General features: G+C 54.0%; 2 protein-coding genes across 3 annotated transcripts in view; both read left to right on the top strand.

The window, feature by feature from the left end:
• Positions 1-4208: 4208 nt before the first annotated feature.
• RHOD (ras homolog family member D) lies at positions 4209-13798 on the top strand. Of its 2 annotated transcripts, none has more exons than XM_041722907.1 (5): positions 4209-4405; positions 9508-9595; positions 10606-10715; positions 12468-12602; positions 13163-13798. In XM_041722907.1, the coding sequence occupies exons 1-5, from the start codon at positions 4274-4276 to the stop codon at positions 13328-13330; spliced, it is 633 nt and encodes a 210-aa protein (XP_041578841.1). In that variant the 5' UTR covers positions 4209-4273; the 3' UTR covers positions 13331-13798. The 2 variants fall into 2 exon arrangements, with proteins under 2 accessions (XP_041578841.1, XP_041578840.1); XM_041722906.1 differs by having other exon boundaries at positions 12366-12602.
• Positions 4285-16198, top strand: part of KDM2A (lysine demethylase 2A) — a 156284-nt gene continuing 144370 nt past the window's right edge. The window contains exon 1 of the mRNA XM_041722902.1: positions 4285-4405. The gene's annotated coding sequence lies outside the window, so the exon portion shown is untranslated. The remainder of the gene's footprint in view (positions 4406-16198) is intronic.

Raw genomic sequence — 16198 nt, 5'->3', positions numbered from 1 at the left:
TCCCCAACTCCTCCAGGTGGGGCTGAGGGGCAGCCTAGAAGCCCCTCTGGATCCCAGGCTGCTCTAGTTTCTCCCTCGCCTGCCCTGGAAGATCACAGTAAGTGTAGGAGGATGATCTAGTGGGAATTACCAGCAGCCCCTAGGAGGCCTGCCTACCACAGGGCCTGACTGTGAAGACTCCCCCATGTACCCCACCAATACTGGACAGACAGAGGGAACCAGTAAGATAGGAATCACAAAAAAGTGAACACCAGGGAAGGGCTTCTGGAGGAGGTGGAAGCCTGAGCACTAGCCTTGCAGTGCAGAGAGGACTGTACACACAGAGGAGGGAGACGGGCCCCCAGGCAGGGGGACAACTTGGTGTCATATGTGTCTGGGGAATGTGTGCATCTTCAGCTGAGGCTGGAGAGGCCACGTGGGGCTGAGCTGGGGAGGCTTCATGTCCAAGATGAAGCCAAATGTCCTGGTCCTGCTGGTGGTAAGGAGCCATGGAGGGGTCCTGGGCCTGGTCAGAGGAGCAGGTCAGAGGGAGGGAGGAAGGGGACCTTCTGAGCAGCTTTAGAAGTGATGAGGAGGGACACCAGCCAGCGCTGCTCTTGGTTAGTGAGGAGCAGTGTAGTGTAAGTTGCCCTTAGGTTTCAGGTTCATTGAGCATAGTCCAAATGGCCCTACTGCCATCTCTTTCTGCCTAGTCCCCTTCCCCCAGTGTCCCCTCCCAGCCCAAGGGCCATGGGCCTGCCTCGAGGGTTCCAGGCCCCCTTCATCAGGGAGGCTTCAGGGATAGGCTGAGCCACACCCCAGAGGACAGATATGGAGGCCATATTTGACCACACTGGGCCACACCTGCGTGTATGGAGCAAGGTGAGCCACTGTAGCGCCCACAGCCCACTGCCACTCAGACCTTCACTTCCTCTCCTGCCTCAGCCCTAGCCCTCAAGAGGATGGCGCAGGGAGCAGAGCAGCCACATGGCGGCAGCAGAGACTCGGCTGGGGCCACAGGGGACTCCTGGCCTCAGGGAGTATGGGGTCTGAGGGTCAAAAATGCAGCAAGGGGACCAAGGCCAGGAGACGACGGAGCCGATGGAGGCTAGAGGATGGTCACCTGCCTGCTGCCCCTACCATCACATCGTGTGCTGTATTTTCCCCAATGCGGTCTTTTGTTCCTTTTTTGTGTCTCCAGCTTGTTTATTCTCTTGAATCTTCCTTCCTTTCTCCTCTTTGTCCAACCAGGGTGTCCAACCAGACGTAACACCCTGAGCCACAGCTGGATGCCAGCCTGGGGTAGGCACTTCTATCTGGGGGCGTAGAGGTCGGCCTTGCTCCCTGCCCTTTAAGTGCTCTAGGCTTGGCTGGGGGCTAGGAGATCCTGCCTGGCCACCTGCATCCTGAGTTGAGGATTCCACATCAGGCCAGGGGCTGGCCTGGCCACTTCTGATATTCTGGGGTCTGCAAAGCAGTTGCCCACTGCGCGGGGTGGCAAGAGAACTCTGGGCTTTGCACCAGTAGGGCCTCAAGGGACAGAGTCACCCACAAGCCTTCAGGGATAGACCCCCACGGAAAACAGTAAAATAGTAAATGGTACCTGGGCCAGGCAGACTGTGACCTGGGTCACCTCCAAAATAAACCCCAGAAAAACTGCTGTCCAGGGCCTGCCTATGTCTGACATTCAGGAAAATCCTCTGCCAACCAGAGGAGACTCCCCTCACCCAATGTCTGCTGGGATTTAATATCAGGAGATCTGGGGCCAAATCCCGACTCTAAGTCTAACTAGTCTGAGACAAGCCACTGCCTTTCTCTGAGCCTTAGTTCCCAAACCTGTAGAATGAAGCAGATCACTTGCTCTGCCTGTGTCACAGGCAGTCTGTCAGTCTGACGGCTGAATGGAATAATGCATATAACGTGTGATATCAGGAGAGAGCCCTGCTGTGTGGCTAGACCTGGGTTCAAATTCAAGTTCTGCCTCTTGCAGTCTATAGATCTTAGATAAGAACTTAACCTCTCTGCCCCTTATGCTCCTCATCCACCTGCTAGGGGACAGTGCGGGCACAGTTAGCCACCCATTAATGGGCACTGTTATTCTTAGGAAATGTTCAGTGAAACTGTAAGGCATGACATACCTCAAGGATGTCATTATAATGATTATCCCTATAGCAACCAAGGCCAAACGCCTCTGCCTGACTTTCAGCTCCCTCCACCTCCGGTCTGGCCCCACCTGCCTCCTAGCCTTGTCACCCAAAGCCTGATGACAGCAGCAGTGGGGAGAAGAGAGGATGACAAGGCTGACAGCTGATTGTTGGGGGACAGGGCCCCTCCCCACCACTCCTTGGGGTGGGGAGCCCTACTCCGTGGCTATACACCCAATTCAGTGCCAAGTCATTGCTCAGCCCTTTGGCAGTTTCGGGGAGGAAAGAGCACCTAAAGGGTGGGGATGTCATGAGATATTCCCTCGAGGCATCCAGATGAGGCTCCATTCCTCTTGCCAACTGTGGCCCCAGCTGTGCTTAGAATAGGAGTCAGGGGTCTAGGCTCTGCCTCTTTGCAATGGGGACAGTGACTCCTGCCCCAGCTGCCTCTTTGGTCCACAGTGAAGTTCAACACAGGTTGAGGTGTTTTTCCACCTGCCCAGCTTTGAACTCCACAAGGGATGATGTCATGACATGGGAGGGTGTGTGAAACCCAAAAACTACCTTCTGTTCCTTGGAGCTTCACTAAAAACGCTCAGTCAAGGATCTGGGAAGAGCCTTGTGCCCATTTTCGAAAGATTTCAATTCAGTTCAGTTCTGTATTTATTCCCAGCACCAAAGTGCTCCACAATCCAGGCCCCGTTTGAACCTCAGCCTCTCCTAGCACCAGCTTCCCGACCTGCCCTCCCTCACTTTCCATCACAGAGAAGGACCACAGCACCCCAGCAAAGTACCCCCCCTTGCCTCCATACTTTGCATGTGCTGCTCCCTCAATTTGGACCATCTTACTCCCTCCTCCATTTGACTGTTTCACTTTTTCTTCAAGGCTCTGGTCCTCTCTTCAGAAGGGTTTCCTGACCCCTACCCCTCACCCCAGGTAAGGAGCCCTTCTTCCCTACTCCTGTCCCACTCCCTGTCCCCACCTCTGTTGTAGCTCTTACCACACCAATGTCCTGCCTGTCCCCCATTCTTGGTGTGGGCTTCTCAAGATAGGGACCTCGTCTGGAATGGTTCAGGGTCCCCAGGCCCTCAGGCATTGGTGTTGGTTAAATAGTAAGGATCACTAACAGTGTCACCAACAGTGCACCAGACCCTGCTCTGAGCACATTTTTTTAGCACATTTTTTAAAAAAGATTTTATCCATTTTTTCATGAGAGACACAGAGAGAGGGGCAGAGGCATAGACAGAGGGAGAAGCAGGCTCCCTGTCGGGAGCCTGCTGTGGGACTCCATCCCAGCACCCCAGGATCATGCTTAGAGCCAAAGGCAGACACTGAACCATTGAGCCACCCAGATGCCCCTGCTCTGAGCACTTTATAGGTGGAAGGTTCCCTCATATTCCTTAGATTATGCCCCAGCCAAAGGTGAGACTGGTGGTCACCCACCCACCTGCGTTGAAACTTCCTGGTGCTGGCTGGGGCAGGGCAGGCCGGACTGGCAGGGCCAGCAACTGACCCATAAGGGCATGCCGGGGTCACCCCGTTCCCACCTGGCCTGAAACATCTGGAGGGAGGATTGTGGGTTTTTTTGGGGGGGGGGGGTTCACATTCATTCCTTCACGCATTCATTCATTCATCCAAAGTCACTGGCTTTTTTAGGGCCCACCTGTGCTCGGCACCAGGAACCCAGTTCTTATCCCTACAGAGCTGGCAGGCGCCCCTGGCCGACCCCCACCTCCTCCTTCTTCCCAGAGGAAGTGGCCCAGGTCTTCCCCTTTCCCTGTCCACCCTCCCCCTACACACTGTCACACTGTCATCGTCCGGCTCCTGGTCATCTCCCCATCGGACCCGGTGCCCTCCCGAGGACGCAGGCCGCGTGTGGGACCCCCTCGCGTGCCCCCGGCGCCCGCACTCGGTAGGGGCCCGAGACGGGTCCCCGAGTGGCCGAGCGGGACGCGGACGGACTGGCCCGCCGGGCCGCTCGCCGGGCCCCGGGCTCTCACCTGGCCCCGCGCCCCCGCCCCCCGCCGCGCCGCGCGCACTTCCTCCCGCCGCCCCGCCCCTTCCACATTCCTGCCCCGCCGCGAGCCGCCCGCCCGCCGCCCGCCGCCCGCCGCCCGCCGCCCGCCGCCCGCCGCCCGCCGCCCGCGCGATGAAGGCGGCCCAGGCCGAGGGCGCCGAGGCGCCGGCGGGCGCGCGGTCCGTCAAGGTGGTCCTGGTGGGCGACGGCGGCTGCGGGAAGACGTCGCTGCTGATGGTCTTCGCCCAGGGGGCCTTCCCCGAGGTGAGTGCCAGCCCCCGCCGGTCCGGCGCTCCCGACCCTGCCTCGCACGGCCTCCCAAGGGGTCTCCCAGCGCAGCGGGGATCCAGAGGCGGTTCTTGCTCCGTAGTCGGGAGCGAGATTTGTAAAGTGACAGGAATGGCACCTACCTGGAATCGTTAGCTCGGGGACTGACTTAGTAACCTGGGGACCCCGCAGATCCTGAGAGCACTTGGTGGTACAGCATGGCTAGGAGGGACCGAGGACACTGGAGCCAGACTTGCCTGGGCTCACATCGTGGCTTTGCCACTGAAAGCTGTGTGCCTTGGACAAATCCCCTACCCTCTCTGTGCCTCTTTTTTCTTTGTTTTCTTTTTTAAGATTTTATTTGTTCATGAGAAACACAAGCAGAGGAGAAGCCGGCTCCATGGAAGGAGCCCGATGCAGAACTCAATCTCAAACCCTGGGATCGGGGATCCCTGGGTGGTGCAGCGGTTTGGCGCCTGCCTTTGGCCCAGGGCCCGATCCTGGAGACCGGGATCGAATCCCACGTCGGGCTCCCGGTGCATGGATCCTGCTTCTCCCTCTGCCTGTGTCTCTGCCTCTCTCTCTCTCTCTCTCTCTCTGTGACTATCATAAATAAATTAAAAAATTAAAAAAAAAAAAACAACCCTGGGATCATCCCTGAGCGGAAGGCAGTGCTCACCACTGAGCCACTCAGGTGTCCTTCCGTGCCTGTTTTCTCAGCCACATAATAGGAATAAGGATGGTGCCCACCTTCCAGAGTCATTGTGAAGAGTTAATACAGGTCAAGGGCTCAGCTCTGAGCTTACAGCAGAAGGACTCACTGAAGTTTCGCAAACATCTTTTCACCAGCTGTTGTGCATACAGCGGTCATGTGGTGGGCTCTGTCTTGGAGGGTCAGAGCACACCAGAGTCAAGTCAGATAGCTTGGTTGGCAGCTCAGCTCTCCTCTAACAAACTGTGTGTCCCTCTGTACCTTGCTTAACCTCTCTGAGCCTCCCATTTCCTCACACAACGTCAGAGGGCGGGAGACCTGAGAGTGGTAGTGAGGTGGAATTAGGTAAGGCTAAGAGACAGCATGTGTTTACCTGGCATGTCCTGGACGCCCTGGGCACATTACCTGTCAGTCCTTGGCTGGTGTGCTCAAACTGCCCAGGCAGGCTCGCAGGCACCACAATAGGGGCTGGGCCCCTTACCCTGCCACCTCTCAGTCTAGTTTTGGGAGTCTGTGGGTTTGCTTCCAGGCTCTCTTCTCCTTCATGCCTGTCACATCATCCTCCAAACCTCTGAGCTTGTGCAGACCCTGGGGAGTCCGATGGGGGAGGCAGGAGAGACCAGGCCTGGTAACAGTGTGAGACCTCCCTCTCCACTGTGGCAGCATCCAGCCAACTCTTGCTTTGTGGTTTATGAAGCTGACATCACCTCCTCTGGCCAGTCACATTTTTTCTTAAGTTGGATAGGCCAAGTTTCTGGGCCCTCAGATGCTGCACATGGGAACCTGACAATTATGGCATGGTGGGAAGAGTGCCACAGAGGGACCAGGCCAGCCAGGGTCCAGGAGACCGGCTGGGAGAGGTGTCCTGGGATGGCAAGGCTCATCCTGATTCCAGAGAGGCTGGAACATGGAAACGGGCATCTGGAAGTTGATGGAATGTGTGTTTTGAAGGACAAGCTGGAGCTGGCCAGGGGAAGGGAGGGCATGCTTATTACCAGGGAGATGGACTTGACTTTGTCTGGGCTCTTCATCTTTTGGGGGACCCCTCTACCTCCAGGTACAAGAAAGAGCTCTTTTTTTAAAAGAATCACAAAGTCCAGGCTCCAGAAAGGCCTCATTTTACAGGAGGGAAAACTGAAGCCTGAGAAACAGCCTTGCCCTGGGATGCAGGGACCAGGAGTGGCAGTGTAGGTCAAGAGCCCAGATCTCCCCACCCTTGACCAGGACACTCTCTATGATCCCTAGTACTCTACCTGCCATACCAACCTTCTGCTCCTACTCCTACACTCCTCCTCCTGGCAGGCCTCCAAGCTCAGGGAACCAGCAGCTAGAATACAGAGTCCCCCCAAAGAGCTGGGATTGAAGGGATCTGAGTGACCCTTATCTGGCTGTGGCCCAGCCTCAGTTCAGAGCAGGGGAGCAGAGTAGAGAGAGCTCCTAAGGTAGAGGGAAGTCCAGGCGGGACACCAGCCTCTGCTTGGTCCTTGCTGACATTTGGGTCCACAACCATTCCAAAGTCCAGGGGTCCCACAGAAGGGTGGGAGCAGGAGCAGGCAGGGAATACCAGCCCTACCTTCCAGAACCAGCTCAGTTCCTCCTGGTCACATAGGAACTCAAGGTGTGAAACCCCTGACTCTCCTTTCTTGAACTATGTTCTCCTATCCTGTAATGATCTGTCTATGAGCCCCATGAGGCCAGACACAAGCCTGAGTCACCTCTGCCTTGGTCTAGGTCAGACCTGCCCTGCCTTTCTGGCTAAGGATAGCTCAACAGATAAGATTAGGCACTTACTGGTCAGAGTGACCCTGCCTAGTGGTTCAAAGAACACAACAGAATGTATAGACAAAGTCTATGGCAGGGAGGGTTGTGAGCAGGGAGTCATAGGAGCAACCCAGCCCCGTAGTCTGGAATAGGGCTTTCCTGCCCACTCCTGATACCAGTGGCTAAGAGAGTTGGTGACCTCAGGAGAGCAAATGGCTTGGAACAGAGCCTGGCCTCTTGAGCCAGGAAGACTGGCCTCCATTCTTAGCCAGCTGTCCAGTGTGTCACCCTGGGAAAGTCATTTCCCTGCTCTGTCCTCATCCCTAACCCTAACCCTAACCCTAAACCTAACCCTAACCCTAACCCTAACCCTAACCCTAACCCTAACCCTCTCCATCAGGAGAATGGAGATAGTGCTAACTTCCCAAGGTTACAGGGATCAGACACAGTACAGGTAGAGGGCCATGCACAGTAGATCCCTAGAAAATGTGGATGACAGTGTCATCTCCACAGATGTTTGCAAAATGCTGACACATGTCTCCCAAGAGCTTCGTGGCAAGCTGCCCTCCACCTCAGATCAGGAGGGGTCCTGCCAAAGGGGAGTGGGTAAGTGGAAGCTCAGCAGGTGTCAGTCCCTTCCACGGTGACAGGCTAGGGCAGGGCACACCACCTGTAGGGATGGACAGCAGTTGGCATGTACACTGCCCCTGGTGACCAGCTTTCTAAGCAGTGAGCATCTGTGCTGGGCCTCACCTGCCAGCCAGTTTCTCCTATCACACTGTAAAGGGCCACTCTTCTCCTTTAACCAGTGAGGGGACAGGCCCAAGGTTACACAGCTGGTGAGGGCCAGAGCCAGTTCTAAGCCAGGAACATCTTATCCCAAAGCCAGTATTCTAGCCACCATGTCTCCTGCCAGGCAAAGGACCTGAGAGGAGAGGCCTGGGCAGGCAGGTGCTGGGTAGGTAGATGGAACCCTTGTCTGTACCTACTAATAGAGAGAGTGACAGCTGGCTAGAGTCCAGGGCGGATTGAGCCCCTATGCCAGGGCCATCCTCGACTTCTCTATCTGCCCACTCCGGGACTCACCTTTTCTCCCACCCTCCCCCTGTACCTTCCACAGTGGTCACAGAGGACCACACTGACACACCAGGAGCCCAGGGGCTGACTGTGAGTGCCAGTGGGCAGGCCGGCAGGCAGACAGGCTTGAAATCCTCCTGAGTCAGGGCAGGTGTGGGCCCCATCTGATAGGAAATGGGGAGGACAAGGGCTCCCCATGCTGCCACCCCACTGACCAACCCTGAGCAAGTGAGCGAGCCCTGGGGACCAGGCTGTAGCTGGTCCAGCATGCCACTCTAGCAAAGGGCTTTTGTTTGTGATAGAGTTTTGAAAACCTTCTCACTTGTTGCTCAGACCCTATGTGTACAAGTTCCCCCTTCTCATTCCTGCATTTTGTCTGCATACAAAACCCATCCTGTTTCCATTCATTCAGCCTTTATGAAGACGGAGTACACTCAGGCTCTAGGCCTGAAGTGGAGGGGCTTGTGGCCCGAGTGACTTCCTCCTGACACCAGAGAGGGAAAATAAGAAAGGCAGAAATGGAGAGGATGTGGGAAAGGATCCAGCAAGGCATCCTGGGGAAGGTGGCACAGGGCAGGGGTCTTGGTTGGATTATGAGAGGTTGGGAGGCCCAGGGACCCCCAAAAGCTACAGGCTCCCCAGAGCAAAATAAGAAAGGCAGAAATGGAGAAGATATGGGAAGGGATCCAGCAAGGGATCCTGGGGAAGGTGGCATGGGGCAGGGGTCTTGGTTGATTATGAGAGGTTGGGAGGCCCAGGGACCCCCAAAAGCTACAAGCTCCCCAGAGCAGATAGCAAGTCTTGTTTAATTTTTTTTTTTTTTTAATTTATGATAGTTACAGAGAGAGAGAGAGAGGCAGAGACACAGGCAGAGGGAGAAGCAGGCTCCATGCACCGGGAGCCCGATGTGGGATTTGATCCCGGGTCTCCAGGATCGCGCCCTGGGCCAAAGGCAGGCGCCAAACCGCTGCGCCACCCAGGGATCCCGCAAGTCTTGTTTATTACTTGATCTCCAGTATCCAGGACCAGAGAAAGTGCTGTTTACTGAATAAATTATGAATGAATGAATGAATGAATGAATGAATGAACAATCAAACAAACAAATGTAGGTTAATGTCATGCTAGGAGGAGGGGACAGCATGAAGGAAGGTTCAGAAATGGAACAGTCCCCCATCCCGGGGGACAAAGATAAAAATAACAGTAGCCGTCATGTGTAGAGTGCTTATTTTGTGCCAGGCTCTGCACAGAGCTTCTCACTGAATCCTTACAGCAACACACTGCAGTAGGTACTTTTAATATTCCCACTTTACAGTTGAGAAGGCCAGGGAGATGCAGTGCCATGCTGGGGCAGAGAGCTAGGAGGCAGGAGGCGGCAGCTCTAGGCCTCCCTCAACCCCGCTGGCTACCTACTTCCCAGAAACTCCCTCGACTGTCAGACTCCGAAGAGGGGCGGTGCTGCAGGCGTCTGAGGGCTCTGGCCTGGGCACTGGGGCCCACCCTGCTTCAGAAGCTGTCCTCACAGCCCGCACCTCACCCCCTTCTTCCTCAGAGCTACACCCCCACTGTGTTTGAGCGGCTCTCCGTGAATCTGCAAATGAAAGGCAAACCCTTGAACCTCCAGATCTGGGACACAGCAGGTGGGTGTGCGGGGCCACAGGAGGGGCTGGGCAGGGGGAGGAGCCCCACGTGCCCAGGAGCCAAGCCCTACTCCCTTCTGAACCATGGTCAACCAATCTCCAAGGGACAGGTGTTGGCCAGGATTAGGGTCCCTGGGAACCTGAAGCTTCTTTACTTCTGCGCCTGTGTCTGTCTGCTGCCTCCTTCAACCAACAGAGGGTAGCCAGCAATGTCCTGGAGACAAGGGGGGATCCAGAGCTCTCTTCTTTCGAGGGGTGAACTATTCCTGGTCTCCTAGGCATTCTACCCTGGCTTTGGCTTCTTCTTTTTTTTTTTTTTTTTTAAGATTTTATTTATTTATTCATGAGAGACAGAGATAGAGAGAGATAGAGAGAGAGAGAGAGAGAGAGAGAGAGAGAGAGGCAGAGACACAGGCAGAGGGAGAAGCAGATTCCCTGCAAGGAGCCCAATGTGGGACTCCATCCTGGGGCTCCAGGATCACACCCTGAGCCGCAGGCGGCGCTAAACCGCTGCACCACCGCCACCCGGGCTGCCACTGGCTTTGGCTTCTGTAGGATCTACCTGACCTTAACTTGACCTCTGCCCTCCAGCTTCCTGACCTTACCTACATAGGGTTCAGTCAAATCCACCCCAGAGCGGAAAGCTAACCCCAGGGTATCCTAGCAGCCCCCTTACTGGGTTAAGATGCCTTTGTCCAGGGTACTACCTGCTTCTAACTCCTCACCACCCAAGCCCAGGGCAAAGCAGGCTTCTGACCAATGGCCTCAGTCCCTGTAGGCTGGGCCTCTGCCTTCCTTGTCCCCTACTCCTTCCAGAACAGGGCTATCTCAGCAAGTAGTCTCACCCAGACCAGGGCTAACACATCCCACGGGCAAGCCAGGGGGAAGTGTTCACGTGGAATGGCCACCTAAACACCATGAGGCACACAAGCAGGCCCTGACCCAGGCTCAGATGACCTCCCTGATCTTGGGGGAGATCTGAAGGGAGTGATCACCCCCACTCTACCCAGGGCAAGTTGACTATGATCGCCTGCGGCCCCTGTTCTACCCTGATGCCAGTGTCCTGCTCCTCTGCTTCGATGTCACCAGCCCACCCAGCTTTGACAACATCTTTAACCGGGTAGGTACTGGGGGACTGGGGAGGTACAGCCCTTATAGCCAGGCCTGGATGACATCAAGTCCAGCAACTTTGGTGTGTATATGGGGAAACAGAAGACCAGAGCAGGGGCAGCAACTTGCCAGAGGTTCCATAGAGATTCAGTGGCAGAGTTTGGACTCAGAATGCCATGGCTCTTTCCATCGTGATACCTACCTGAGGATGCTGGGTGACCCAGAGGCCCCAGCATCTCCCCAGGCTGGGCCTGCCTGAGGTTGCATGCATGGTCAGCTTCCGGCAGCTCTGTGTGACTGCTAGCTTTCAGCAGCCTCCCAAGATGCCCTCCAACCCCCCCACCCCACCCCTGGTATGTCAGGGATTCCCAAGGCTGCTCACTGCTCACAGGTGTCATGGACATAGTCCCTTGAGTTGTTCTGCTCCTACACCACTGCTCCAGGGCCTCCCTGTGAGTGGCATGCAAACTGTGCACCAGGATTCCTCAGAGTGCAACTCGTGACAGCATTAGCAACATTAATCACAGCAATGATAGTAATATTTATTGAGAACTTACCTTGTACCAAACACTGTTCTGGGCACTTAGACACATTCACTCATCTATTCCTGGTAACCTAATGGAGCCAATCGTAGTATTATCCCCAGACTGGGAGTGGGAGAAACATTTTGACCAGAGCAAGTAGAATGTGGACTTGCCACCTTCCAAGATGAGAAGGAGCAAGTGGGGGATGAGGTGAGAAATGAAGGCCTGTTAGACATCTCAGGGGAAGGCCAGGTAGGCATGGAGGTCTGAGTGCAGCTTCCAGGAGAGGGCCAGGCCTGGCTGGGCAGATCCATTTAGGAACTGCTGGTGGGGAAGAGCCTTGAACTTGAGAAAGTCACCTGGAGAGAACCAAGAGAGCAGAGTCCTAGGGCAAAGTGCCAACTAGGTTATAGAAGAGGGAGAGATCCTTGCCTTGTGCCAGGACTCAGGCAGGATAAAGACTGAGTATTCACTGTTAGATCAAACAAAGTGAAATCACAGTGAAGACCATTCTCAAGCACAGTTTTCTGGAGGGGTTAGAGTATGGGGAGTCAGCCCAGGATCCCACTTGGGCCTCATCTGGCTCCAGAAGCCAGGCAGTTTGATGCTGGTTTTTTCTGAGCAGACCAACTGAGTAGACATGCATTCTGGAAATACAAATTCCTTGTCTCCAGATTCTAGACTCTCCAGTTGTTGTCCAGGCCCTGGAGCCTCACATTCCAAAGAGCAGCTGACACAGAATAGGAGTGGTCCCTCCACCAGGCAAACAGCTGCTCCAACCATTTTGCAAACTGCTTTATTTTTAAAGGATGACTTATTTCTTTATATATTTCACCCAGTTGGGAGGCAGTCTTGGGGGCCCTTACCTTGCAGAGTGGCAGGATTCTAGCCTATGTGGGTGCAGGGCTCTGGGCCCCAACCCTGGGCTCAAATCTTGCCACTTCCAGTTGTATGATCAAGGCCAAGTTATATAGACTCTCTGAGCCTCAGTCACTGCATCTGTGCAGTGGGATTGATGATAGAACTTGCTTCGTAGCGACTTGGGGGAATTGATGAGTTCATAATGTAAAGTCTTAGAGCCCAGCACAGAGTAGTAATTCTCCCTAAATGTTGGCTGCACTGATTATCTTTGCTAGAATCTGCCGGGGAGCAAGAGGGTGGCCCTTTCTCCCCATATGCAGAAAGGGACAGCATCCAGATGGCTAACACACAGCCCCACACTGCCACCCTCCCCACAGTGGTATCCAGAGGTGAACCACTTCTGCAAGGAGGTGCCCATCGTTGTTGTGGGCTGCAAGACTGACCTGCGCAAGGACAAGTCACTGCTGAAGAAGCTACGGAAAAATAGGTTGGAGCCTGTGACCTACCACAGGGTAGGAAACCCAGCCCAGGGGTGAGGGTAGGTCCTGAGAGGGGGAGCTTCTGGGTATGCTGATCCCGTCCAGCCTCTGAGCAGCTCAAGGCATCCAGCACACTCAGAGGGGTGGGTCAGGGTAGGGGTCATCTTGGAATGGTTGGGCTTAGAAGTGGCACCTAGAATACTCTCAAAGTTTCTGCCTATGAAAGGCAGAGTAAGTGATGTGCCCATTCAGATAATCCTACCCACCTGCTTCACAGATAGGGACCCTGAGGCCTGGAGAGGAACCCTAGTTCTTTAGTCTACAGGCCCCTCTGTGCTACATGCCTAGGAGGTAGGTTAGTTGGTACCTTGAGAGGCAGGGACCCATCCTGGAACTGAGGCAGGAAATCCAGTGAAGCCATGAGACTGCTTGGTCAAGCCAGGGGGCAGGAGATGTGGGTGTCCTAGAAAAACTTGCCTTACAGTTTGGTCCTGGAGATACCCTAGGACAGCCAAGAGAGCTGTGGGGAGGCAGGATGTGAAGCCACGCAGAGGTCTCCGCCTCAACATAGCCCTATCTACTCTCTCTGTTAGGGCCAGGAGATGGCGAGGTCTGTGGGTGCAGTGGCCTACCTCGAGTGCTCGGCCCTGCTCCAAGAAAACGTCCACGCGGTCTTCCAGGAGGCAGCCAAGGTAGCCCTCAGTAGCCGCAGTCGCAACTTCTGGAGGAGGCTTACCCAGACCTTTTGTGTGGTGATCTGACATCCTGAGACCCTCTCTGTCCCAACCACCCCAGCAGCACAGGAAAGAGCTGGGCATTGAGCTGCCCACTCGGCCGGGCTGGACCCAGTCCCCAGACCGTGATCACTGTACTACACCTCAAACAGATGGACACTACCAAGGCCGGGTCCCCAACCCTGGGGCTTCGATCCCTGGACTAGAGCATAACCTCCCTGAGGCCTGAGGAAGGGGGTTCCAGAGCCTGTCAGCCCTGTGGAGGGCTCATCCTGGAGTCCTTTACAATGACTACCAGACTCCCCGCTCCCAGCCTGGACCACACATCCAGAAGAGCCTGTTCAAGCCTGGCACCACCTCGCTGCTGTCACAGGGCTGCATGTTCAGGAACAGGCAGTCCTAGGACCAGGGCCAGAACACACACCCTGCCCCTCCTCTCCCCACCCCTGCCCATCCAGTAGTGACCGTAACAACTAAAACATCACTTGTCAGTTATGTCATGCGCTTTGCTTTACACACATGTTCCACAGCAGATGAGAGTCCACCACATGTAGGCACTGGAGTGGGACTACCTGGATCCAAGCCTGGCTTTATCACTTTAGGACCTCGGGCAAATTACTTGAACCCTCTGTGCCTTGGTATCCCCATCTGTGAAATGGGACCAATCATAGATTATGTCATGGAGCCTTTAATGAGTAAGAACATCATGAGACACATGCAAACTGCTTAGCAGGTGCCTGGCCCACAGTAAGTGCTCACAAAAGGTTCACAAGTGTTATTTTTATGTATGATAAATATATAATATTGCATAGATGTAATATACTGAATAATATTATATTAGGGTTTTCCAGAGAAACAGAACCATGTACAGCCAATAGGATGTGTGTAGAGAGAGAGAGAAATTGTAAGGAATTGGCTCACAGGAGCACAGGGGCTGGCAAGTCTAAAACCTGTAGGGCAGGCTGGAGATTCAGGTCAGTTGATGTCGCAGTCTTGAATCTGAGTTCTGCAGGGCAGCAGGCTGGATACTCAGGCTTTCTGTGCTGCTGACTTGAGCCAGAATTCCTTCATCAAGAAACCTGTCATTTCTCTTAAGGTCTTCAACTGATTGGATAAGGCCCACCCACAAAGAACCAGCCACAAAAACGCACTCCTTCAGTTTCATTAAAATCAGTTCAGGGGCACCTGGGTGGCTCAGTGGCTGAGTGTCTACCTTCAGCTCAGGTCGATCCCAGGGTCCTGGGATCAAGTCCTGCATCGGCTTCCCACAGGGAGCCTGCTTCTCCCTCTGCCTGTGTCTCTGCCTCCCTCTCTATCTTTCATGAATAAATACCTAAAATCGAAAGAAAGAAAGAAAGAAAGAAAGAAAGAAAGAAAGAAAGAAAGAAAGAAAGAAAGAAAGAAAGAAAGAGAGAGAAAGAAAAGGAAGAAGAAAGAAAGAAAGAAAGAAAGAAAGAAAGAGAGAGAAAGAGAAAGAGAAAGAGAGAAAGAAAAGGAAGGAAGAAGAAAGAAAGAAAGAAAGAAAGAAAGAAAGAAAGAAAGAAAGAAAGAAGAAAAGGAAAAAAAAGTAGTTCCAGGGTGACACCTGGGTGGCTCAGTCAGTTGAGTGACCAACTCTTGATTTTGGCTCAGGTCATGATCTCAGGCTCATGAGATCGGGGCCCACATTGGGCTCTGGGCTCAATGGAGAAGTCTGCTTCTCTCCCTCATTTTCTCCTCCCCCCCCTCCCATGCACACATGCTCTTTCTCTCTCAAATAAATAAATAAATCTTTGGCTCAGTCAGTTAAGCATTTGCCTTCAGCTCAGGTCATGATCCCAGAGTCCTGGGATCGAGCCCCACATAGGGCTCCCTGCTCAGTGGAGGAGTCTGCTTCTCCCTCTCCCTCTGCCCCTGCCCCCAACTCATGCTTGTGCTCTCTCGCTCTCTCTCTCTCTCTCAAATAAATAAAGTCTTAAAAGAGTAAGAGGGTACCTGGTGGCTAAGTTGGTTGAGCATCTGATTCTTGATTACAGCTCAGGTCATGATCTCAGGGTTGTGGTATTGAGCCCTACGTCAGGGAGGTGGAAAGTCTGCTTGGGATTCTCTCCCTCTCCATCTGCCCCTCCCCATACTCATGCTCTCTCTCTCTCTTTTTTTTTTTTTTAAATTTTTTATTTATTTATGATAGTCACAGAGAGAGAGAGAGGCAGAGACACAGGCAGAGGGAGAAGCAGGCTCCATGCACCGGGAGCCCGATGTGGGATTCGATCCCGGGTCTCCAGGATCGCGCCCTGGGCCAAAGGCAGGCGCCAAACCGCTGCGCCACCCAGGGATCCCAGCTCTCTCTCTCTTTATCTCTCTCAAATAAATAAAATCTTAAAAACAAGAAAAGAAAAGAAAAACAGCTCAAAGGAGGGACACTTGGGTGGCTCAGCCAGTTAAATCCAACTCTTGGTTTCGGCTCCAGCCATGGTCTCAGGGTGGTGGGATTGAGCCCTGCACTGAGCTCCATGTTCAGCATGGAATCTGCTGGAAATTCTTTCCCTCTCCTCCTCCTCTGCTCCTCCCCCGCCCCCACTCACTGGCACATGCACTCACACTCTTTCTCCCTCTCTTAAAGTTAAAACAGCTCAAGGGAGGGACCACTTCATAGGCCACGTGGCTGGCTCAATTGGTAGAGCATGGGACTTTTGATCTCAGGGTTGTGAGTTCAAGCACCATGTTGAGTGTAGAGATTTCTTAAACATAAACCTTTAAAAAAATTTTTAAAGAAAAGAAGACAAAGATAAACAGCACAAGGAAGAGACTGCTTGTGCCAGGTGAGGGCTCATGCCTTGGGTTACAGAGCTGAACTGAGACAGGTGAAATGGTGTTATTGGCCTGCTCCAGAAACCCCATGTGGGTTACAGGCTC

Source organism: Vulpes lagopus, chromosome 11 (assembly GCF_018345385.1).
Source record: "Vulpes lagopus strain Blue_001 chromosome 11, ASM1834538v1, whole genome shotgun sequence".
NCBI classification, from domain to species: domain Eukaryota; kingdom Metazoa; phylum Chordata; class Mammalia; order Carnivora; family Canidae; genus Vulpes; species Vulpes lagopus.
The sequence above is the reverse complement of the archived record's forward strand: the minus strand, read 5'-3'. Positions and strand labels throughout refer to the sequence as shown.

What these genes read in the sequence shown, in the direction of transcription:
- RHOD (XM_041722906.1), top strand. Translation starts at nt 4,274, where the DNA reads ATGAAGGCGGCCCAGGCCGAGGGCGCCGAGGCGCCGGCGGGCGCGCGG. An exon ending in CCAGATCTGGGACACAGCAG is followed by an intron (nt 9,596 to 10,605) that starts GTGGGTGTGCGG and finishes CACTCTACCCAG; the next exon opens with GGCAAGTTGACTATGATCGC. An exon ending in AGCCTGTGACCTACCACAGG is followed by an intron (nt 12,603 to 13,162) that starts GTAGGAAACCCA and finishes TCTCTCTGTTAG; the next exon opens with GGCCAGGAGATGGCGAGGTC.